The sequence below is a fragment of the Nicotiana tabacum genome, chromosome 4, assembly GCF_000715075.1.
Source record: "Nicotiana tabacum cultivar K326 chromosome 4, ASM71507v2, whole genome shotgun sequence".
In the NCBI taxonomy this organism is placed as follows: Eukaryota; Viridiplantae; Streptophyta; class Magnoliopsida; order Solanales; family Solanaceae; genus Nicotiana; species Nicotiana tabacum.
In genome coordinates this window covers 1160821-1185799 of record NC_134083.1, presented here as the reverse complement: position 1 = coordinate 1185799, position 24979 = coordinate 1160821, and the positions used below count along the sequence as shown (strand labels likewise).

General features: G+C 35.2%; 2 protein-coding genes across 4 annotated transcripts; one reads left to right on the top strand and one right to left on the bottom strand.

Annotated features, from left to right (window-relative positions):
- Positions 1–1543: 1543 nt before the first annotated feature.
- LOC107823480 (protein MANNAN SYNTHESIS-RELATED 1-like) lies at positions 1544–4594 on the top strand. Its single transcript, XM_016650121.2, has 7 exons — positions 1544–1686; positions 2031–2325; positions 2715–2814; positions 2925–2995; positions 3100–3185; positions 3343–3913; positions 4023–4594. Exons 2-7 carry the CDS (start codon positions 2221–2223, stop codon positions 4299–4301), a joined length of 1212 nt encoding a protein of 403 aa, XP_016505607.1. The 5' UTR covers positions 1544–1686; positions 2031–2220; the 3' UTR covers positions 4302–4594.
- Positions 4595–5218: 624 nt separating this feature from the next.
- On the bottom strand, positions 5219–21319 carry LOC107823481 (calcium-transporting ATPase 9, plasma membrane-type). Of its 3 annotated transcripts, none has more exons than XM_016650122.2 (34): positions 20911–21319; positions 20517–20725; positions 19981–20097; positions 19862–19901; positions 18915–19030; positions 18681–18812; positions 18507–18596; positions 17046–17115; positions 15946–16016; positions 15763–15846; positions 15603–15680; positions 15453–15524; positions 14934–15017; positions 14763–14845; positions 14571–14679; positions 13624–13679; positions 13497–13539; positions 13302–13385; positions 13057–13194; positions 12593–12658; positions 12410–12511; positions 11532–11642; positions 11165–11332; positions 10699–10758; positions 10117–10281; positions 9897–10013; positions 8843–8941; positions 7612–7749; positions 7289–7389; positions 6524–6569; positions 6266–6400; positions 5945–6052; positions 5758–5849; positions 5219–5671 (listed from the first exon to the last, which is right to left on the bottom strand). In XM_016650122.2, exons 2-34 carry the CDS (start codon positions 20673–20675, stop codon positions 5566–5568), a joined length of 3240 nt encoding a protein of 1079 aa, XP_016505608.2. In that variant the 5' UTR covers positions 20676–20725; positions 20911–21319; the 3' UTR covers positions 5219–5565. The 3 variants fall into 3 exon arrangements, with proteins under 3 accessions (XP_016505608.2, XP_016505609.2, XP_075107310.1); XM_016650123.2 differs by having other exon boundaries at positions 20517–20728; positions 20911–21281; XM_075251209.1 differs by lacking the exons at positions 5219–5671; positions 5758–5849 and having other exon boundaries at positions 5960–6099; positions 20911–21317.
- Positions 21320–24979: the final 3660 nt, after the last annotated feature.

Below are 24979 nucleotides of genomic sequence, written 5' to 3'. Positions count from 1 at the left end.
TTCTATCCGCTTCATTAAAGTTTTGTTCGAACCATCAAAATTTTATTGATATTGTTACCTTAAAACGGATAGCAATTAAATTTGTAAGCAGTTTTAAGGATATACGGATTGATTCAACACAAATAATCAAGAAGATAAATGAGTTAAAGACAAAATAAATAATCAAACTAATTGTAATATTACAGCCTGGCTTGAACTTAGATTGGACAGTGGTTTGCCTTCGATCGGACCCTTGGTTCGAAGCCATTTATGAACGAAGAATAAAAAGTAAAATAAGAACTCTGCAATAGCTAAAGAACAGAGAAATGAATTTATATTGCTTTGGTTCGCGTGTTACAATGTGTCCTATTGAATAAAAAGCTTCTCCTTTATATAGTAGGAGAGTTTCATCCCTAATACAATTCTAAAAAGGTAAAAATCCTCCTTTTTCGTTAATTACTGATCCGCTACGGACATCGGGCGAGATCTGCACCGTGATATCCGGTTGAGTGCAGATATCACGACCCTCTGTTAGTCGTGTGCAACCGTTTGTCATGTTTTACAAAGTCTTGGAGCTCGTTCTAAGTTCGGAAGTGTTGTCTTATCAGGCCCGATGGCGAGAACTACTTTTGAGCCTTGATACAAAGAGTTGTCAGCTTCGATTTCGATCTCATATATTCATACTATTATTTCGTTTGATCCATCGAGAAATCGGGGTGTGCGCTAACCCCGATTTCACCCGTATACACAAAGATTATAATCTAGTGATACAATAGAAGGCGTAAAATTTTAAGAATTTCTAAACATGCCAAGTGGTGAAGAAACAAAAAGGAAAAAAATAAGGAAGAGAAAGTTTAGGAGTAGAAGAAAGTGTGTTAAGGAGTAAAAGAGAATAGGGCACTGAATCAAAGCAATAATTGATGGAGAGTCGATTGAACTAATTATTAGATCCAAAAGAATCATCCTTTTCCCATCATCATAGGTTTAATAGTTTGTCATACTTATTAATCTTTTCGATACTAACCATATGGAGTAGTAGTACTATAAAATTGGAGATTACAAAGGAAAGAAAGGCACGTGCCAAGTTGAGTCAGGTAAGTCACGAGGGTGAAGTGAAGGGCAGTGGGTCACTTGTCTAATACAACCTGGCTTTCAGCATCCCTCTTTTCTTGTGATTCACTCATAAACCCAATCATATGTGACACATTCACCCACCTCATATTTAAAAGGATTTTTAACATATTATTTATATTTATATTGAAAATATTAAATTCAGTGATATACAATCAATCCGACTTTGACTCTTAAGAACAATTTTGAAGCAATTAGTATGGTTTTGACAGAAGACGTTGTTACTATTATCAATCTAAATGCTTTTTATGCTTATCCAAGGTTAAAATGTAAAGAAAACACTATATTAAAATTTTGGGGGCATTAAAAGTTGTCACAATTTATATTGCGTGAATTTCCCAAAATATTATCGCACCTATAACGGATTCTTCAAAAATACACTACTTTTGGAGAATCCAATACGCATTCGACGATATTGAGGAGAAGTGTCGGTGGGATAGGAGGAGACCCAGTCGCCCTCTCTGACACACTTTTAACTTACTCCAACACACACACACTTCTCCCCCTAACTCCCCCTGGGCCCTAACCCCCCATGTACCAAGAAAAATATAATATTTTTTTATAATAGCCTCGTTTGTTCCGAATATTTTTAGATGTTATACCGAAGTGATGTTATAGAGAACATATATTATAACATAATATAAAAAAGCTTGGATTTTATAGTAAAGTGTTGTTATATAAGGATGTTGTTATAGAGAGGTCTGACTGTAGTACTCCCTCCATTTCAATTTAGATGAGGTAGTTTGACTCAGTATGGAGTTTTAAAAAAAAAAATTGAAACGTGTGGTATTAAAAGTTTTGTGGGGCCATAAAATTTTTGTGATTATAAAATTTTTTATTAAGTATAAAAATAAAGAGTTTAAAGTTGAATTATTTTCAAATTTAGAAATAAGAATAACAACTAATTGGTACCATTGTAGTGTGTGTATATTACTTACTACTAGTCAGTCCAGCTTCTGCTCTTTGCTTGTTCCCATCTCTATATATATATATATATATATATATATAATAATCCCATCATTTATTATTGGGAGTAATAATAAATAGTATAGTCCGGCACTCAGCACACTAGAGTTGAGTAGAGTTGGTGGTGCAGATCAAAGATCAAAGATGGGAGTGGATCCGAGACAGGTTTTGGCTGGAGTTCTTACTATCACTATGTTCGTTATGCTTGGCGACATGATCAAGCGCGACCACTTTGATTCCCAGCTTCCTGTAAGAACTATCTTCATTTCCTTCCTTAATATATCTTCATCCTTTTTCACTTTAATATGCTCCATCTTTTCATTTTGACACTTGCTTCCTCTCCTGTCCTGTTTTCCCTCAAACACCCTGCACATGCTACCTACTTCTCTTGCTTTATGATTCCAATTTTGAAAGATTCAGCTGCTTCAAATGTGTATGTCATTACCTACAATACTCTTCCCTGTTTCTTGTTTATTTTTTTCAAATCTTGCATCTTGGTTATCACTTTGTATTTAGAGCACTCCACAAAGGTGGATAGATGCTACCACTAGTAGTTAATTCATTCTTTTTTCACTTTACTAATAGAATTTACAAATTTGATCAATTCTGATTTAATTTTGTAATTTATCTTTACCAAGGTCGATTCTGACACATCAATTCATAGTACCAGAAAGCAAACCCTGGTTATCGATGGAGATGGGCCTTCTCTAAAACCTTGTTTGCCTATACCACTTATTGGTGAGAGATTTAATACGTCACTCTCTCTTATTTACTACTACTATACTAAGTAGTACTTATCTTATTACTTTAGATGAGCATATTTTTCTTAAATGATTGTGTTCTAACAGAGGAAGCTGACGAATCACAAGGATTTGTTACCTTCTCGCTCACTAATGGTCCTGAATATCACGTCTCTCAGGTATCTTACCCCTCACCCCTTCAAAAATAATCGAGCACAAGGTATCTTTACAGGATGAGTGAGACTGAATTTAGTTGCGTATTCTCTCTCTGGCAATTTTGTAGATTGCTGATGCAGTGGTAATAGCAAGATATCTGCGAGCAAATCTTGTTCTCCCAGACATCAGGGGAAGTGAACCTGGTGATAAAAGGTCAGTATTTAATTTGGTATCTACACCATCTTCTTGTGTAGTTCATGTAATATACACATAATGTACAGTTGCTATGTTTTTACAGATTCATGTAATGTACAGTTCTAACTGCAAAAGAACTTTTTTGTAGTAGTTCTCATAATTTTGTGACTTTCAGGAACTTTGAAGAGGTCTATGATGTTGAGCACTTTGTGAAAAGCCTAAATGGGGTGGTAAAAGTAACAAAATCCCAGCCATCTAAAAGGAACCTAGCAGTTGTGAAGGTCCCTAGTAGGGTTTCTGAAGAATACATTGTTGATAACATTGAGCCGATTTTCAGATCAAAGGGGAACATAAGGCTAGCCACTTATTTTCCTTCAGTAAACATGAAAAAATTGAAAGACAATAGCAACATTGACGCAATTGCATGTTTGGGAATGTTTGGAACTTTAGAGCTTCAGCCTCAAGTTAATGGAGTAGTTGAATCTATGGTGGAGCGCTTAAGAACTTTGAGTAGGAAGTCAAATGGACAGTTTATTGCCGTGGATCTAAGGGTTGATATATTGGAGAAAAAGAGCTGCCAAGGGAACAGTGCTTCTAGATCAAAGAGTTGCTTTGGTCCACAGGAAATAGCTATGTTTTTGAGAAAACTTGGTTTCAACAAAGATACAACTATATATCTGACTCAATCAAGATGGGATAGCAGCCTTGATGCATTAAAGGATCTCTTTCCTAGAACATACACCAAGGTACAGTTTCTTCAGTTCATGTGAGCCAGATTTATGTTTAGTCTATATACGTATGTTTGTTGTTTAGTCTTTGTTTCGACTCTTGATTTGCTTCAAAATGCACCTGCAGGAAAGCATAATGCCCATAGACAAAAAGGCAAGATTTCTTGACACAGAGAATTCAGAACTGGAGAAAGTTATAGACTTTCACATGTGTTCACAGAGTGATGTATTTGTACCAGCCATCTCAGGGCTCTTTTATGCCAATGTGGCTGGCAAGAGAATCGCCTCTGGGAAGACTCAGATACTTGTTCCTGCTGATATTTCTGGTTCCTCTGCTTCTTTAACAGACTACATATCTCATTACGTCTCAAAAAGGAACCACTTTGCCTACTCATGCTTCTGCTAGCTCGTTGTGAAAACACTTATATGATACTACTATTAAGATGGGCTCTCTTGTCCTGCAGTTCTTTCGAGTTTTGTTTACAGAAGACACAGGTTTGCTTCAAAAGTTTGTAGTGATCAATATTTAGATAGACCTTTTTGGGGTTCATTTGTAGAGGTCTTGGTGGAAGAGATCAAGCACCTCCCCCCTTTCACCCTCAACCAAATTGTGTTTAAGTTTATGATTTGTTGGACATATGCTATTTTCATACGAGTATAGTGATTTTGAATGGAAAATCTTGGGCATTTCTAGTTTCATTATGCTGCTGTCAACTTTAACTAACAATTTGCACGTTTGATGAAGAGAAGAACAGAGATGAGGCACGTATTTCAAATTTGGTCACCGATGGATTTAGCTCCTCTTCCTGAGGAAAACGAATCCATAAATGCTATGCGTTTCTATGAAAATCTTTTGTTTATAATGTTAAAGCAAAGTATAAAACATGAAACCAGTAGCGCAGCACACCTGTAATACAACGTGCACTGGATTTAACCAGGGCACGTTGGCACTAGATTAATGCTATTCCTGATAGCATTTGCGAACGCAAACACAACTGCTACACCAACCAAATTACCAAGGGAAGGGAGAAAAAGAAAAAACCAAGACTCTTTTACACCTCCAACTAGTAAGAACAAAGACAACACTGTAACTAGGAATGTTGACGAATTGAAATGCTTTAGCGGAAGGCTCAGATCCATAAAGCAGACGCAGGCAAAAGCACAATGCAACACATAGACCACGACTTACAAATTATACACCTGTTCTGTGAAAAAATATATATATCTGCCATACATACACACACAAATTACTATACACATTTACCATGTACTATAAGCAACATACCTTCAGGTTGCTTTTTATGGACACATCTGCCATACAAATTGCTATTAACAAGATTTATACTTATACTTACTCTTCTGTATAAAAAAAAAAATACATATTTATCTCAATCTTTGTTTTGGGTTCTCTTTTCTTCCTTTTCAGAATTATCAAATATTAAAATCCTACATTGTATAACTATTCTACAACCTAGTGGACAGTATACATATCTGTCATGTACTATAAACAACATACTCTAGGATTGGTTTATAATGTCTATCTCAATGTTTTTCGGGTTCTTTTTTCTTCCTATTCAGCAACTATCAATTACTACTCGTATGTACTATACATATATACAATCTAGTAGGACAGTAGATCTGCATGCAACAACTGAGCCAAAAGAATTTGTTTATGCATTACGAGCTGCAATGCATCGCTGATACGACTTGATGAAGACCTTAGCCAAGGGGGTCTTCGGAACTGGGATCAATTTTCCCGCAGCTGCAAGAGGCCAGCTGTGAAAATAAACAAAGATGTTGAGATGTGTGAGATAATGTCTAGTCAAACCAACAAAAACCCACAAAACCCTGTTGTACGCTACCTGATAATACCAATGGCAAGTGAAACCAACCATAGTTTCCAACTGAGTCTAACTGTTGATGTAAATTTTCCAAGGAACTCAATGATAATGATCTGTTGTATGGAGGAATATGATAGTCAGTGACAACAAAAAAATGAAAGAATTCTAATCAGAAACCTTTATCTGCGTATAGTTGATGATCTCTCACCTGAAGAATGAAAGTGGTTCCCACAACCCCAGTAAAGAGGGGGTTTTTGGTCACGCCAGTAAAGACATTAATTTCATCTGGCTTTCGAGCATTAAACTCATTGAATATCTGTATTTGAACTAGTTAGATGTCTGAGGCTTGATGTGTAATCTAGCCTTGAATAAGACAAGTGAAGAAAGAAGATTATCGACAGAGGGGATAACCATTTAAAAAAATACACAGCATACACACTTTTCCTTTTTCATCAGATAAGAGAATAAAATTTTAATGACATCTCAGACACACCCTTCTTCTGCTTTGCATTTAGATGGAAAAACTTACTTGGCAGAAAACAAATGTGTTGAAAATTAAGGTATTCTTCACCATATTAGCATGTTTTGGGTCATCATGCTCTAAGCTGAGAATACTCTTGCCCTGGAAATTGAGAACAAGAAGGATTCCGACTTGGTAGAGAGCCTGCAGAAAAGAAAAATAATGATATTTTTTAATAAAAAAAGACGTGCTATTAAAGTTTCCTCTTTAAGGTGAAAATAACAAGATAAAATGAAACAATGATGTCTTATATTAGTAAGGCCAGACCTGAATAAACAAGTTCCTCCACAGGATATTTGTTACCAGAGGTTCCCTAAGTTTCACAAATGATAGTATCAGAACATGTAAATAGCCTGAATAAATTATTGCAACACAGTAATAAAGCAAAACAACACTCTGCGTCTGGCTTTTTTTTCCCCCATAAGAATCATATACACAGCCGTGAACTAGAAAACAATCAGAACTATTGGGAGACATACAGAAGGTGCAAGTGAGTTTCATTTAGATAAAGAATATCTGTCCCGTGATGAATCTTACTCCTACAAGTGAGGAGTTCTGCCATTAAACAAACAGAGAAGCTAAAAAACCAATTAGTAGTAAAATCAACATCTTGATTCCCTTTTGGAAAATAAGTAGATAAAATGTTGATGCATAAGAACACCAGGAATGTCCCTCAAAATTAGTTGAACCATCGTACAATGGAAGACGCCAATGAAAGACTTCGAAGAACACATCATGAGAAATGGAAAAAGATGCATCTAGCATTACAGTAATTTCTTCTCAATACTATAGAATACAGTGAGTCATTATCTACTACACATAAAAAGTTAATGGAAAAAGGAGAAGAAAAAAACATGCTTCAAGCTTACATTCCCAGAAATATTAATAGATGTACTGATCATTATCATGCACCATTTAAAAACTCAATCTAGCAGGCTCTGGTATAATTCATTTTGCGACAACTCGAAATTATAAAAAATATTATGAATGTAAGGAGATAATATATTAAATTCCAATGGAGTTCCCACTGACCTTCGACCAACAGGAGGTCTATGCATAAGATGGTCAGTTGGTGGTTCAGTAGCCAAAGCCAGTGCTCCCAGAGTATCCATAATTAGATTGACCCAAAGAAGCTGCAAACAAAAAAGTATCCTTGAGCAAACGCAGAAAGATACCTAATTACTCGCTGAGTGAAAACACAGCACATATACACCATACATATACATATTTATACCTATGTAATCAGTAATTATAATTTCGACGCGTGTTCCTGCATCTGTGTAGGTCAGGAGAGAGAGAGAGAAAGAGAGAGAGAGAGAGAGAGAGAGAGAGAGAGAGAGAGAGAGAGAGAGGACCTGCACTGTGTTTAGAGGAACATCACCAGAAGAAACTGCTGCCACAACATTGATTACAAGAGCTGCGACATTAACAGTGAGCTGGAATTGAATGAATTTCTGAATATTTGCATAAACAGAACGGCCCCAGCGTACAACCTACATTGAGATAAATTAAGTCAAGGACCATAGCTTTTCATCTATGCTAGTACACTAAGCCTCTGACAAACTAAAACCAGCTGATACAACACAGACTTAACACGACACATCATCTTCTTCCTCAGCGTTTGGCTGCTTTCTCCATGTTTCTCAAATAAACATGGCTCAAGGGATGACATGTCAGTTAAAGAAGAAGAATATCCACTAGGAAATTTGACGACGCAAAGGCAAAGGGATGCAATAACAAGATAAAAAGAAGCTTGAACTGCTTGTTTTTATTTTCTGACTCCTCTTTCCTAACAAAATCTCTGTGGAACTTCGATTTTCATGTTGACTTTAAAACTTCGATGAGCCCATGTTACACAATTTTGCAAAATTAATGAAAGTCAGACCATATTCTAATACCTACTGGTTAAGAATTCCCACATTACATGGTTGATGCAGAATAATTTATGATCTCAGATTGAGTAGCCACATTATAAAGTTAGTCAAAGTCACCTTCACAAATTCAGCAAAATTACCTTCCAAGATCAAAATAAAAAATATAGAATATGAATACACATCTGAGTTTTCATGTGCTTTCGACCTCACCTTCATGGTCCAAATAAATGTTCTCATCAGAATTCTGAAGTTCCGATAAATATGATTTAACAGTGAAAAGGCTTAATAAGCACATCCTATGTGATTGAGGCTTAATGAAAGTTCAGACTCTATTCTAATACTTACTGGCTAAGGATCCAACATCTACATAACAGATGCAGAATGAGATTTTACATTTCTATGGCATTAGAAGTTAGTCCAATTCACTTTCACAGTTTAGCAAAATTACCGTCCAAGATTGAATAAAACACAGAACATGAATACATATCTATGAGCTTTAATGAGTTTTTGACCTCAAAACCCACCTCCATAGGCCAACAGATGTTCTCATCAGAATTCTGAAGTTCATATAAATGTGTTGTATTTAACGGTGAAAAGACTTAATAAGCATTCCTGACATTGTACATAGTCGAGTCTTATAATCACAGACAATTAATCACTAGAAAGCAATCTAACATTTTCTACAAACACCGAAAGAGATTCTCCAACTCACCTTCACCACTGAAGCAAAATTATCATCCAAGATAATGATGTCAGAACTTTCTTTTGCGACTTCTGTTCCTTGGATGCCCATGGAAAGGCCTATGTCGGCCTAAATATTGAAACACAATGAAATTAGCTAAACACAGAAATTCTGATATATCTAAGAGAATAATGTAATTAGGCACAAAAAGCTGCTTATTCCAGACTAAATACAGCACCTGAGCCTCGGCATATCCTTAAGCCCTAAGCATCAAGTCATGATACATTTACTTACCCAGGAGAATCATTTTATTTGAGGTCTATCAAATGGCTATTGAAGCACACAACACAGTGGTCTCTCATTGGAGACATTACCAGCTACAAACAAATTGTACTACATCCACTGTGATTGAATATCCATATTTTCTAGTCAGACCCAAAATATTGTCATAGGAAACTGTAACTCATATACTTAACCCCAAATAGTTACATGGTTTGACACATTTCGTCAAACTACTTTTATAATATATTCGTGAAATTAAAAACTAGGTTTACAACTCTTAACTTAGTCATTGTGCAAGTCAAACATGATATTTAGGCTAAGATCCACCGAATCGAGAAAGACAAACCAATGCCTAGAAAATACCAAATCATTTTACTGGAGGTGCACAAAACAATGCAAGGGCCCTTATGTGCCCGTTCTCATTGCCTAGGCCCCCACCAATACCTAGGTGCCGATTGCTAAAACTAATAACCACTTACAAATCAGAAAGGATTTTTGCTCTCTAATGTTAAAAGGAATAAAAAAGGAAACATTTTGAAGGGATATCACGTCTTTGAGAGATAAGCAAGAGAAGAAATTAGGAAGAGAGAAAAGGGAAGAGGAAAGAGAAAAGATCATCTTCATCATATGATTATCCCTTGATAATACCTATAAAGAGAAAAGATTGCGTCTTTATAAGATTTTATCAAGGATCAACCCACTTTTTGTAAATGTACATATAGGATCAGCTACTGACGACACAAAAAAGGAAAAAATAACTAAACAATTGAACAAACAGAAAGCAATAAGAAAGTCATCGGACCTCATGCAGTGCAGGAGCATCGTTAGTTCCATCTCCAGTAACAGCAACAACCTCCCCTAGTTTACGTAGTGTTTGCACAAGCAAAAGCTTGTCACTTGGAGATGACCTTCCCATAACCTAAAAACCAGCTTTCTACTTTTATCAATGTGCCAACATAAAACTGGAGATACAAATAGATTAGAAAAAAGTCAGTTATTATCCCAGTTCATGGATAACATACCGACATTCTTTTAGCAACTTGTTCTCGCTCCTTTTCAGAGAACTCACGGAAGGTCTTCCCCTCAATAACTTCAAATTCAGTGACTTCTGCATTTGAAGTTAAAATTCCACACTCCAAGGCAATTGCTCTAGCTGTTTGAATATTATCTCCAGTTACCATGCGCACCTAAAGGTTCTCAAATTGTAAAATTGTTTCTTATAAGAACAAATGCATTCCAGATATCCTCAAATTGTAAATTACAATCATGTGGCTAACTGTGCGTACAGGACCATGACAATTTAAATACTGAGCTAATAGCATCATACAAGGTGACTAATAATTGAAATATTTAATTCCATTCAAGACCTTTATTTCACAAAAGAATTCCTGTAAAGAGGAAGATAGACTTTGATAGAATAAACATCGAAAATTAGTATAATTGACTGGTCCAACATGTTTGAAAATAGGTTCAATTAATTAAAAGAAACCACCTTGGACCAAAGTAAAAGTTTTCATTCTGACAAAGTTCTAGCATATGATTATACGGTCCATGGCTATTATTACATCAATATGCAGCCAAAATTTGAGATACAAAAAGATTACCTTAATACCAGAATCTCTGCACTGTGTTACTGCATCTTTGACACCTGGCCGACAAGGATCCTATGTAGAAAGGCAAAGAAAGATAAATGAGAATTTGCAATACAACTCTTAAAATTAGATACTACACAAATATGTACCATGTCGTATACTGCACAAACTTATATTATTTTAAATAGGATGTGACATCATTGAATCTTATGATAACTTCCAATTATTATTAACATATACCTGTCAAACAGAATAACTAAATTCAAACCATTTTCTCTCAAACCCCACGACAGTCGAGCCAGGTCAGAGAAAAGTAGGATGGATGGAGTACATGTAGTGCCGTAGACATAAGATTAACAAAGTAACTGAAGGATATGGTATTGGATTTGTTACAGATTACCAAGAAAGGAGGACATGAGTAGAACAATATTCAAGAAACTACATACATCCCAACTACACTACTTTACGGAACATGTACCTTTATACCAAGTATAGCAAGCAAAATAAGGCCATCTTCTGGTAGAACCCAACGTGCCAGCTGTTCTTCATCAGTTGGAACCTCATCTACGTTACAAGTTCGGTATGCCATGGCAACACACCTCAAACTCTTTGCTGCCATATCTTCAATCGCTTCTTTGAAAAAATCCTGCAGCCAACATATTTACTAAAAAGTGATGAAAGGAGGAAGCCTGCACTAAAGCATCCTTTCTTGATTCCTAATTTTGCTTATGTTTTTCAATACCAAAATTTGGGAGAGCATAAAGTCAGCAGAAGTGTTCACAAGACTCCATTTTGTCAAAGCTAGTAATGTTATCTCTTAGTAACTAATCTTAACTTCTTCTAACCTTCTCTTTCTCAATGGATTGCAAGCAGCCATTTGAGTCAAGGTATTGGGTACATGATGCCAGTATAATTTCAGCTGCACCCTTCCAATGCATATGAACTTGAGAGCCACTCTGCAAAGGAAGAAACAGAAGAAGTTAAATATACAATTCAAAACCTCATAAATGAGCAGATAATTTAAATAGTTCATCCACACCATATATATGATTTGGAAGAAATCACAAAGTGTGCATTAACATAAGAAACTATCATGCAAGCCAATAAAAAAAACAAGAAAGAATGCATGATCTTGCAAAGAGGCCACAGCCTATCTTCCAGCTCTCATCCTATGAAGCCCTTAATGTACGCTTATGTACCAATGTCATAGTCCAAAAACTAACATTGCTTATTTTTCACAGGATAATCATACAAATAACAAGAGACGATATTTTCAGTGGAATCACTAAGGTTAGTCCCAAAAAATCACTAGCACGAGCATATATATATCATTTCTAGGGATCTTTCGGTTCTCAATGCCTGAGGAACTTTCAACACAATCCTTTGATTTAAGACGTAAATAAATTAACTTAGCCTATGATGACTCAGAAGAGATAACTTGTTATTGTGGATCATCACTCAAACATTTATTTCCAGACAATGACCTTGATTGTTGATTTTAACATAACACATGGAGCCTCACAAGGTCTTTAGGTTTCAATTATTAACTTGTATATGAAAAAGTATCACCGAAAAGCTAAGTTCTCCCATTACATTATGTAGAGAAATAAAGCCTCACTAAATGGACATAAGTTATCTCCATCTATTTAAAATTAAACAAACCTTAACAAAGCTAACAGGATTATGAAGCTGCAAGCACTTGAATATCAGATAAGTTGATTACCCGCTCTCTAACTGCAACACCTCCTCTCTTCTTTGTAGAATTAAAAGGAGAGACATGAAGAATTATGGATTGTGATCTGACAACTTTGAACTTCATTCCCATCTGCATAAGATGTGCATTAGTTGAACAAGCAGATTATGTTGATTTACAGAATTAAATAGAAGGACAATCTGCTAATATTACCTTAACGCCCCATGAAAGAATGGCCTTTTCAGTAGGAGATCCTGAAACCTCTATTCCCTTTCCATCCTACAAAGAGGGGAAACTGAGTCAAAAACAGAATGAGACAAGGGTAGTTAGACATGCATGCCAAAGTAAACAAGAAATCATTTCTGCAGATCAGATAACGAATTAAAATTAGATAAATTGGCTGCGGTGAAGGTGGAAAGATGAAGTGGTGTAAAACAGCTGATCCAAATACTACTGTAAATATGCAATGAGAAAGACAATGCATGCTCTTTTTTTCAGGACAGTTGATCTATGAGGACTAACATTCAAGAGCATTTTGAGTAAATGTCATCTAAGAAAACTGTTAAGACTTCTCATCTCAAACTTTTTCATGAATGCCTGCCACCCTAGAGCCATCAAAATACATGGTACATATGTAAGAGATAATTTAGAGAGACAAGGAAAATCAGACAGAGTACCTTGGAAGCAAAGACACTGCCGGAAGTATTCTGAGTTATGCCCTCGTCCAGAAGAGAAGAAACAGCTGAGTGTAACTGTGAACCATCTTCAGGTGGATCGAGCTTCTTTTCCCCAATATAGGCTTCAACCACTGTCATCTGCACTAAGAGAAAGCATATTAGTCGTCAAAAAATCTGTGAATGAGAGTAGAGATGTAGTTGAAGATGTCAGTCTGAAGATCAAAAGCATGAAACTGCAAAGCCACCTGATTCAGAGTTAGTGTTCCAGTTTTATCACTGCAAATAGTTGTAGCAGAGCCCATAGTTTCACATGCTGAAAGTCTGCGCACCTGCACATTAATTACAGTAACTATTTCAAGCACGATTACAATAATATCAACATTCTGATATATTTAACTAAACAATCAACAGATATGCAAAAGGAGTAACAATGTATGTACCAAAGCCTTGTCAGCCATCATTTTCTTCATTGAGTATGCTAAACTGTCACAAGATTTAGAGAGAATTATAAGGCACCAGAAGATTAAGTAAAACCTGTTGAGTAAGAAACCTTTATTTGATACTTACGTCAATGTAACAGCTAAAGGAAGACCTTCAGGGACAGCAACAACCACAATTGTGACCTGAGAAGAACTTGTTGCATTAGTTAGACAAAATTAGAATTAGTAGGTTCTGAATCTGTGAGAAACTTAATTGTCTTCCAAAAACAACAAAACATGGACAAATAATTTTATACAAAGGATCAAACCGTTCATTATTGGAGGCAAAGACAAAATCGAATAATAATAAGATGTGGGCTCTTCTAAGAGATTGCTGAACACAATTTGGAGCATTTTTTATCATCTCTAAATCATTTTTCCCCACACACTTTTTGACCATCAAACAATGTAGTACAAGAGGATATTGTCCAAAAAGGGGAGACCATTTGAAAGAGAATCTAAGAACATGTCTTTCCCTTACTCTCTTTTTGGTGCAATGCAAGTCCATCCAGGGCAAGTTTACTGGAGAATCTCAAAACTTTAAACCGTGGCCCTCATTTAGAGAAGGTAGGAGAAAGGACAAAAGTCTATCGAATGATAAGAATACAATTTATATGCACTGTTAATTTCTAACAATATGTCATACACAAAAAGTGGATATAGAGAACTCATATAGCCGACCCCAATTACTTCGGGTCATTCAGGATTCAGGCATAGTTGGTTGATTGATATGTGACACACAGTACGCCACTTCTACATTCATTGATAGGTTATAAACATGTTTTAAGTAAGATTTAGATTGTATAATAGAGTTGATGAAAAGTAGAGCACTATCTGTTCAATCTAACATAGACAGCATCTTATTAGATTCAAATTCTCCCATGTCAGTAATCCTCATTGGACATGACACTTGTCCACATTTGTGCTATATTAACAAAAGGTTTCTGAATGACAGTACCTAGGAGCAGTGAAACAAAAGGTTTCCACAACGTTACAGTTCATGACCAAAACAAAGCCTAAAGGGCAAGAGCTTACAGCTGCAGTGATGATATGTACAACTCCATCAATTGATTTACTAACACTGGTCTTTCCATGGACAAACTGCGTAGTCCCATCTGGATTTTTGGTATTTCCAGTGAAGAACCTGGGACATAATATTTAAAGTCATATGCAATATTTAGCATGCAAACCATACAGAAAGGCTTCGAACGAAAGCAATACCTTTACCTGCACAAAAGAACAATGAGCACAAAGAGTGCAACAGCAAGGCCAACAATGCCAATAAAGGTGGCAACCCCATTCAAGCGCACCTGCCATATTGTCATTGGAAGCTAAACATAGACTGGATAAAACAAGTAAAGAAGTTAATAATGATGAGAAGCACATTTTGACTATAACCTGCAACGGAGTTTCTTCACCGGTATCCTCTGATATGCTCGCCATCAACAATCCCCATTCAGTATTGATTCCTACACCAGTTACCTAAATAAAAAAATTATGCTTAATGAGATGATGATAAGGGTAGACAAAACATTTAGTAGGTGTTTGGACAATATTTAGTTGAAGTTGAAAAAAGAAAGAATATTTGAAGTTGAATTTGAAAAAGAGTATTTTAAAACCATGACAATTCCAATACAGCATATGCTAAGTTCAATTACTAGGTCATCATCAAGTAGACAATATCATGATGCAAACTATCAGAACAGAATATGATAAAAACAGGTGTTATACCAAAAGGACTACTTGTCCTCATAGAAATTTCTGCAATATGTGATTTCAGTTAGTGCGAAAAATGTCTAAATGCTCCAAAAGGAAATATCTTTGATGGTCTAATGAAGGTTCTATTGGCTCCTAAATCGTCAAATGGATGGGGGAGACCAGAAAAAGAAAACAAAGAAGGAAATAAGATGATCTTACAAGCATGGTTCCAGCACCATCTGCTACCTTGCAACCAGCCATCAAGAAAGGAGCCTTTTGATTTTTGTTTACCTTTAAAAATGATATGATATTTAAGATTATTTGGATTGATGAGCTAACATACTATGCAAGAAGGTCTAACCAGCTTACAATCTTGCTTTCGCCTGTCATGCTAGACTCGTCAATTGCCAGCGAATGACCAGAAATCAAGACTCCATCTGCAGGAACCTGGAAGAATACAAAAGCTTTAGCTCTTTGATCATAAATTGACCAGAGAAGAGATCGAAAAAACCTATACTTCCACATTTACCTGATCACCTATGCTGAGAGGAACAACATCACCAACAACAATTTCATATATCGAAATTTTCTCCCTCCTGCTGTCTCTTATAACCTTTATAAATCGTTTTCAAGTAGTTTGTTTATCATCTAGAAGACAAGAATTGTAATAACTATAATTGTAATGAGTCTTTGATTCCAATACTACAATTACCTCTACTTGGATATTTCGCTTTTCTTCATTTAAGTTCTGAAATCGCAGGGACTGTCTGTAGTCACTTGTTGCTAAATGACAATTTACAAAACAAATCAATCAATCGATAAGTGAACTACACCACAATCCCGAAATATACAAACAAATCACAAAAACAAGATAGGAACAAGCGAAACCACTCTAATTGTCTATACAAGTTAATCAGTTGAAAGAAACATGCATCGAGGAGAACCATAGAAATTGAGCTCTCCTTCAAAGCAAAAAGGAAAGAACGCTGTATTACGATGACCCACTAGCAAGATTCCAACTCATTGAATTGTTCCATTGCAATACTCGCAGGAATACATCTCATCCCAGAAACTAAAACTCAGAATAGCAAGAGCTAACGTCTTTGTTTTAGCAGGAAAGAAAAGAAGAAGACCGCTTCAAAGAAAAAGAAGTACTAGTAAACATAATTAAACTTAAAACAAATCAGCGAAGAAGTTGATATAGCTCTTGATGAACATCAAGAGCACCTTTTTCATAATAAAGAGAGAGAACAATCAATTTATTTGATAGGAAGGAAAATGCATTAAAGAATGCAACTTGTTCTGTGGAGAGTTAAAGCTACCAGTAGCTAATCAGAAGAAAGAAATTGTTCTTTTAGCAACCAAAATATCAACTAAATATGATCCAAAATCTGCAACACGAATGGTATGGTTTGACCAAGCTAAACACATGAATAAAAGAGAAGACGAATTATACAGTAGAAAATTAAGCTGCATCTAGGACTTTTATCAGTTTAAGCAAAATTATGAGAGGTTAATATCTTTTTTTCTGATTCTGTAGAGTTTCATGGTTTTCTTGAATGGTAATGGCTGTTCTTCTATTTGTGCCAATAGTTAATATAAACTCAGTAAACTGAGATTGACAAAAAAAGCAGCCAAGCCACTGTAGAATTTAATGACTTCTATAAAATCCATTAACTTGGATAAAATGAAGTAGACAAACAATAAGCAAAGGAATTACCTATTACAAAAATGACAAGTGGAATTTAATAACTTATAAAATCCATTCACTTGGATAAAAAGAAGTAGATAAATAATAATGAAAAGAATTACCTGTTACAAGAATAACAAGAAGAACAGCAAAAGCTATGCTTCCACCATCATACCATCCTTCTTTCAGGCCCTGTATAAATAATCATGCATAAAATTATGAGTAACAAAATCTTCTGATAATTTTCTATTCTAAACTTGTTTGTGTTCTGATTCCCCTAACAATAGGTTTAATATCAGGGTTTTGCATTGAGCCCCTACTTATTTGTCCTAGTTATGGATGAGCTAACCAACGCAATACAAGATGAGGTCCCATGGTGTATGTTATTTCCTAATGATATTGTGCTAATTGACGAAACTGGTGAAGGTGTCAACCGAAAGCTTGAGCTATGGAGAAGCACCTTAGAGAGAAAGGATTTTACAAATAACTAGAAGTAAGACCGAGTATATGCACGGTAAGTTTAGTCAGCATGAGAAGAGCGAAGTTGGGTGAGACTAGATGGGATTGCAGTGCCAAAATGCAAACACTTTAGATATTTAGGCTCGTCTTTTCAAGAGTATGGAATGATAGATGAAGATGTTTCTTACAGGATTAAAACTGGATGATTGAAATGGAGAAGTACTACCGGAGTGTTATGCAGTAGAAAAATGCCTATAAACATACAAATTAAGTGGACAAGTATGAAATTTTCAGAGATTTGGAATTTCCCTAAAACAGATAAAGGGTAGAACAAAAACAAATAGAATGTGGAGCTTTTAACATCAAAAGATGAACCTATTTTGGCAATAAAACCTTCTTCTGGAAAGATAACTGGTTAGGAGATGGATGCTTAAAGGACCTCTACCCTGATATGTATGTTGTGGCACAACATCAACACAACACAGTAGCTGAAATGTGGTCCCCCAAGGGTGGACACTTGTTTTTAGAAGAAGTTTGAATGATTGGGAGGTGGCCAGAATGACTGACTTCTACAAGCAATTGGAAAGATTCATAGGTTTACATATGTTGAGACAGTTAGCCATTTATTTTTACATTGCAAGATAACTGACCAGTTATGGAAGATCTTTATTAATCTCAGGGACATAGCTTGGACAATGCCTAGTAAGATTACTGAAGTTCTTTTCAGTTGGGATGAAGCTGGAACTGGAGCAAGAGACACAGAGATAGATGGAGAACTATCTCAGCATGTATTTGGTGGACAATCTGGAAAGAAAGGAATTCCAGATGTTTTGAGGATAGAAGAAACTATGTGCAGAAGATCAAGCTTAATTGTGTTTTACTTTTTTGCTTTTGGTGTAAACAGATCTACGCAGAAGATACTGTTTCAATCCTAGATGTCCTAGAATCTTGTTAGGCCTGTGGACCAAGTTTTTTTCTTTTGGCTACTCACTTGGAAATATGGTTTCAGTACAACCTATGTGCTGATTTTATTATAATACTATACAATATGTTACCATCTCAAAAAAAAAAAGATGAACCTATTTTGGCAATGACTGAAACTTTCAATATAAAGAGTAAAATACCTTTGTGTGTATTCCAAGTGCCAGCGATAGTACAGCAGATACAATTAAGATGATGAGGGTCAGATCTTGCCAAGCCTCCCAAACGAACCGCTAGAGAAAAAAAGATAATGGTTACATCTCACTTCTCCTTACAGAAATCAATTCAATAAAGATTAATTCAGATAGAATTAATACCAAGAAACTACGACCCTTTTTCATGGGATACGTATTTGCCCCAAACATATTTTTTCTTTTTGACAATTCAACATCATCATCCGCAATCCCTGAATCCAGATCTGTTTTTAACTTCTCTGATAAACCTTTGGCCTGAAAATGTCAACATCAATATCAGTACGCCTACAGAGATGAACCCCTTCTAATAGCATGGTTTTATATTAGATACACTATGACTAACTGAAGTTAACTTACTCCTCCATATTGTTGTAATGCAGAAAGATTATGATCCCTAGTCACTGAAGCTAGCTGTTCAAGTGAAATTCCATAGTCACCAGTGGGAGCTGGAGGAGAAACTTCAGTACCCAACACTAGCAAAAAATAAAAATACCAAAAACAAAGCAAACGGCAGATTTTAAGGTTAGTTGCTGATACGGAAAGTTAGTATCTAAGCTACCAACAGTTAAAGACAGAGGCTTGCAGTTAACTATAGGCCTTAAATTCATTTGATGTTTAAGATCTTGAAACGTTTGCAAGCACTTCATCTGTCTACCTCAAAACTAGCCTAGGCAGCTTGGCTACCTTGTATGTGCTTCAAAGGACAAAGGTGAGAAACAATAGAATCTACAGGAGCAAAATTTTCATTTGTTTCTTCTTTACTTCACCATGAGAAGAGTGAATGATAGCTGCAATAGAACGTGGCCACGCAAGAATTTATAATTAACGGTCAAGAGTAGGGAAAACAGAGTGCAAACTCTGTGACAATAAGATAGATCCCTTGACAGACAAATCTCGTAACCGTGAGACAAAATGAAAGCACTAACTTCACCGGTGCACCAAGCAGGTCAAATGTGACAGAATATTCACCTAGGAAAAAAAAAAGAATTTTACAAGTAGATGATCTCAATAGATTGATCATTTCACTTCATTTATATATAGGGAGCAGAGAGTTCCCGAGCAATGAGTTAAGAAATAAAACAACTACGGTTGCTGATAGATTAATCAATCAATATTCTTCTTGTTCATATTTTCTCATGTCATGCATGCATTTCTGGAAATCTAAACTCCAATCTCCATTTAAAACCTTCAATGAACCAAATGCCAGTGAATACATATTTTTACCAGTGTTATGCAAGGGAAGCCACTACTCTCATAGACATTCAAGATAAAGCATTAGTAGAAAGGATTTGCAGAGTAAATACCAATAGCTCTTTGTCCAGCAAGCTTAAAAAGTAGTGCAGCCTACAAAAGCAAACAAACGATAGTCAGATATTCATTGAAGGAATCAACAGGACACAGTAGAAATGGATTTCATCATTACTCTTATGACTTGAGCATGTGCTCTGATCATCCTTCTTCTTTGTTCTTTCTCTTCAGCTTTTCTCAAGTCGAGAGTATACCTAAACCGCCGTGAAGCATTAAGCACAAGTGCCGCTTCCTGTCAGTGATCAAAGGTTAATCAGAAAGATAAAGGGCGAGGTTGATATATTATTTCTTAAGTTCTAGACAGGAAGAATGAGATACTAATGTGTGAGCACAGATTACTTCCTTAAAACGTAAAAGTCGCTAATTCTGAAACAAAAGAATACCTTAGTCACCATGAAAATTACTGAGCAAAAAGCTAAGACATACTGTTTTGTAAGGCTCCTAAGAGTTCACTAACATAGGTATACTCAGAATTTAATCATTAAGAATAGAAACCACATCCTACAGAAGTCCAACATAGACAGAGTAGAACCTCAATATAGTCAATCAAGCAGCTGAACATTTAATAGGATGATCAAAGAAGATAATTGACATGGAAATAGCAGGAATATAAATATTAGTGAAAAGGGAATAGGCACTAGAAAGACCTACCCTCCAGCGTTTAAGAGCCTGAAAAGACGCATTCTTGGTGTTGGCAATGTCGAAAGGATCAGAGAAATCGTCTGCTCCGTCGGCATTGAGATGAGAGGAGCCAACCTCCAGGTCGGTGTGATTGTTGAGTTGCATAGTATCACTTGGACCAGTCGTCATCACCAACAATTAGAGAGATGGCAGCGCCTCTTCAACGAAGCCACCACTCCCTGCTATAAACAAATTGACAAGAGAATCGGAATGCAGAGAAAGCAGCATATATAAAACTAGTAAATCGAAGGAATGGCAGGTAGCAAAAAATACTAAGCCAAAAATGGGTAGGTATCCTGTAACATAATGTTGGATGAAGCGAGGGAGAGGTGGAGCAATTATATCGGTAAACCAGGAACGGAACCTTGATTCGGATTTTGCCCAAAAACGCGATATGCCGTTGATGGGTTTCCGTGGGTTGTTCATGATATCGGCAAACCGCTTCTACTCCACCAATATTGATTTGGGGTTCTGCTCAAAAACGCGCAATACCGTTAGGACTTCACTAAATTTGATAGAGTTTTTCTCCAACCTTCATTGGTCAGTGTCCACCCATGCAACAACTCCCATGACTCACACTGTAGAACAAATATCGTCCGTTTCAAATGTCGTTTTAAGTTACATTCTTTCGGCTATCATACCATGTTCTGTTGCGACTATTTTGTCGCCACTAAAAGTAAGTATTGGTCGCTGTTTTGACGGGCGATCCTTAGTCGCCACTACAGGTAACTATATGTAGCAGTGTGTCGCCACTACAGGTAACTATATGTAGCAGTGTGTCGCCACTAAAATCCCTATTGGTCGCTGGTTGGAGTGACGACCACTATAGTCGCCACTAAAAGTCATATAGGTCTTGCTAGTTGTGGCGACCTATTTAAGGGTCTGTTTGGAAAGCCACAAGGTAATTGAATTTGTCATAGTGTAATTATAAAATTTATTATTTGATTGCACAAATATAATTACACAGTTATATTAAATTTTAAAATAAATTAATTTTCAATACTTAAAAGTTAATATATGCCTATAAATTTTTATAAGTATAAATGATATTATATTTGGTATTTAGGATGTATATTTTTTCGTGAATATACATTAATTAGTAATCATATATTTATAACTAATATTGTGAAAATAATTTTTCTATATTTTTCAAATTAATAATATTTAGTTTAGATACTTACAAAAACTAAAAACATACGTTTTGTAAGAACATCATGGAATTCATGTTTGATAAAATAAATTAATACTTATAAATATAATGTCATAACATTATTCAAATATTTGACAAAATTAATCTATCAATTCTAACTAAAAAATGAACAACATGCAATTTGAGCCAATACTATTAAAACAAGTAAATTGAAACCATGAATATAACACAATTTTAAAATCCAAAAAAAACAAAATGTTTAACGTATGTCAAATTCCAACATAATAATAGTAAGTTCCATTGCAACTTAAGAATTAGGAAACATAATAAGTTTATAACCACATTCAACAACGAAATTTCACTTTAATTGCATCACTCATTATATGTCAAGTTTGTTAATGACTCATTATTTCTAATATTAGGAAGTGTAGTTTTAAAAAATAGAATAATAAAATAAATAATAAATAAAACATAAGCAATTACATGGAATCACAAGAAGTAAAGATAGAGAAATAAAAGATAAATAATGAACAAAGAAAAATATATTTTAAAATTTCAAAAAAAAATAAAAGGTAAAAATAAAATTAAAAAATTAAAAAAAATAGAAAGAAAAGAAAATAAATTAAAATAAAAACAAAAGGAAAGAAACTAAAAAGCAATCTTGTAATTACATAGTGTAATTATCACCAATTCTCACCTCCCCTTGAGAATTGGAGAGTGTAATTACACCCCTCCAATTATACCCAATTTCATGCTCACCAATTAATTACTTGGCCAAACAAACATGTCAAACTGTGTAATTACACCCAAATCCAATTCATAGGTGGTTTTCCAAACAGGCTCTAAATCTATTTGTGACTTTATTTAGTTTTTGTGGCGAGGTTAGTGGGCACAAAAGCTAATAATAAACAAATTAGCTTTTGTGGCGACTTAAGAGATCGTCGCATAATGTTGTCACTAAAAACCTTATTTCCTGTAGTGCTAGCTCATCAACTTCACTCATTAGTGCTATCACAACTTCTTCACCTGCCAAGATATAACTTCATTTGCTAATATACAACCCAAAAGGGAAAAAAACATAGGAAATCATAAACTTAGGGATTAATTTCCAGTGGTTAACATATGCTTTACATATACTTTGTTCTTGACCTCTTTCTCCGTAATTATGGATAATATTCCGGGTCGTTCATAAATATCTATTCCTTATAATAAATAATAAATCTTCATGTATCCAATGGATATTTGAAGTATTGTCTCTTCCTTAAAAATGTCCTCAATATAATAATGATATAAAAATTACTAATTGGATGAAAGTCATATTGTCTGCATGTCTCCTATATTTGTTTTTCTCACGCGAGGGCAGATGTATATGGAATAAAATCCAAGATAACGACTATAATAAAATGTGCAAGTGACGGGGACTAGAATAAACATAGATTAAGAATGTTTACAACAACTAAAATAGTGTAATTTTACACTCACTGACTTAAAACAATAGATTCATCTCGAAATCTCCGGAGTCACTCACTCTCTTTCTAACTACAAAATGTGTACATATTCGATGGCGTAAGATATTACACCATGAATGTCTCATGCATTGCCCTGCACCTCAAAACATGGTAATTTCTGGGTCTTTCCTAACAGGAAATTTTGTGGTACCCCAATTTGAATAATACACATTTCAGACACATGTTTTGAGTTTTGATACACACTTAATTGACAATGAAAAATCACTTTACAGTGTAATTTAAGTTACTTTCATTTTTTTCAGGTTAATCAATCCTTATAATATACAGTTACATGTAAGTGCCTTTTAAGGAACCTGGTCTATAAATAATTTAATCATCGAACTTGTCTATTAATTATTCAACAATTTTATGCGCGTACTGAACCAATTCATGTGTATCTCACAGCATCTTGGTAAAAATAGCATGCTTAGTTTATTAGTCATTACAGTTAGATCTTAATTTCCCAATATATATATATATATATATACACACTACATGACATTTCTCGTAATAGAAAGTTTGATATTCTTTTTAAATAAACAAAAGTTACTACATAAGTACACCACCGAGAATGTCACGACCCAATTTCACATATAGGTCATGATGGCGCCCAACACTATAGCTAGGCAAGCCAACTAATAAATTAAACATATATCGATAAAAATTTAAATCCAAAAAAAAAATATAAGACACCAAATTCTACCAATGTGTGTGCCAAGACCTGGTGTCACAAGTGTACGAGCATCTAGTAGATTATACAAAACCTCTAATACTGTCTGAAATAAAAATAGACAGAATGAAAAATACAAGGAGAGACAATAGTAGCTGCAGAACGGCACAGAAAGGCAGCTCACCACTATGCCCCTGGATAACGTGGGTGTAAGACGATAGCCCCCCACTAGTACTTGCCTCAGGTCATGCACAAAAAGTGCAGCAAGTGTAGTATGAGTACGTATACAACGTGTACCCAGTAAGTATCAAGTCTAATCTCGAAGTGGTAGAGACGAGATGGCCGACTTTGACACTCACTATGGGTCAATAATAATGATAAAAGTAAAACTAGAATATCTAAATCAGCATGATTCATAGAATTTACAATAATCTATTTAACCAACAGAAATAATCAAATTCCTTCGATTGCAACAATTCTCAATATATTAACTAAATTCCTTCAATTCAAATAATTTTCAATTTATCAATTAATCTCATTTACACGAATAACCAATAATTCCTTAGCAAGCAGAAATAATAATTCTTTAAATTCCAAAGATCCTCCAATTTATCAATTAGCTTCGCAAGCTGAATAACTATCAAGTATCATGTAATTATTATTATTAAGCACGATTTCTGCCGAGGTCGTACGGCCCGATCCAGAGTTTCGTGTACACTGTCGAGGGACGTGCGGCACGATCCATAGATGCATCTATCATGCCGAGGCGTTCGGCCCGCTCCACAAGAAAGGAGGACATTTTCTTATGTACCTCCGGAATGAGAGTATATTTATTATAAGATAAATTCAAGAGGAAGAACAATTTCTCTTAACAAATTAATTAATTTAAACAGAAAAATCAAGTATATGAGGTTTCCATCCTTTAATATTTTTTTATCTAACAATTCCATAATATATATATATATATATATATATATATATATATATATATAAGAGATTTCCATCCTTTAATAATTTTATCTAACAATTCATAAGTAATTCATGCTTTGAGTCCTAAACTACCCGGACTTTAGCATTAATAGTAGCTACGCACGGACTCTCGTCA

Coding starts and splice junctions, on each gene's coding strand:
- LOC107823480 (XM_016650121.2), top strand. CDS start 2,221: ATGGGAGTGGATCCGAGACAGGTTTTGGCTGGAGTTCTTACTATCACT. Junction 2,996..3,099: donor CTGAATATCACGTCTCTCAG/GTATCTTACCCC, acceptor GCAATTTTGTAG/ATTGCTGATGCAGTGGTAAT. Junction 3,186..3,342: donor AGTGAACCTGGTGATAAAAG/GTCAGTATTTAA, acceptor TGTGACTTTCAG/GAACTTTGAAGAGGTCTATG.
- LOC107823481 (XM_016650122.2), bottom strand. CDS start 20,675: ATGACGACTGGTCCAAGTGATACTATGCAACTCAACAATCACACCGAC. Junction 12,512..12,592: donor TTCTTTCATGGGGCGTTAAG/GTAATATTAGCA, acceptor CATCTTATGCAG/ATGGGAATGAAGTTCAAAGT. Junction 5,850..5,944: donor GAACCACTTTCATTCTTCAG/GTGAGAGATCAT, acceptor TCCATACAACAG/ATCATTATCATTGAGTTCCT.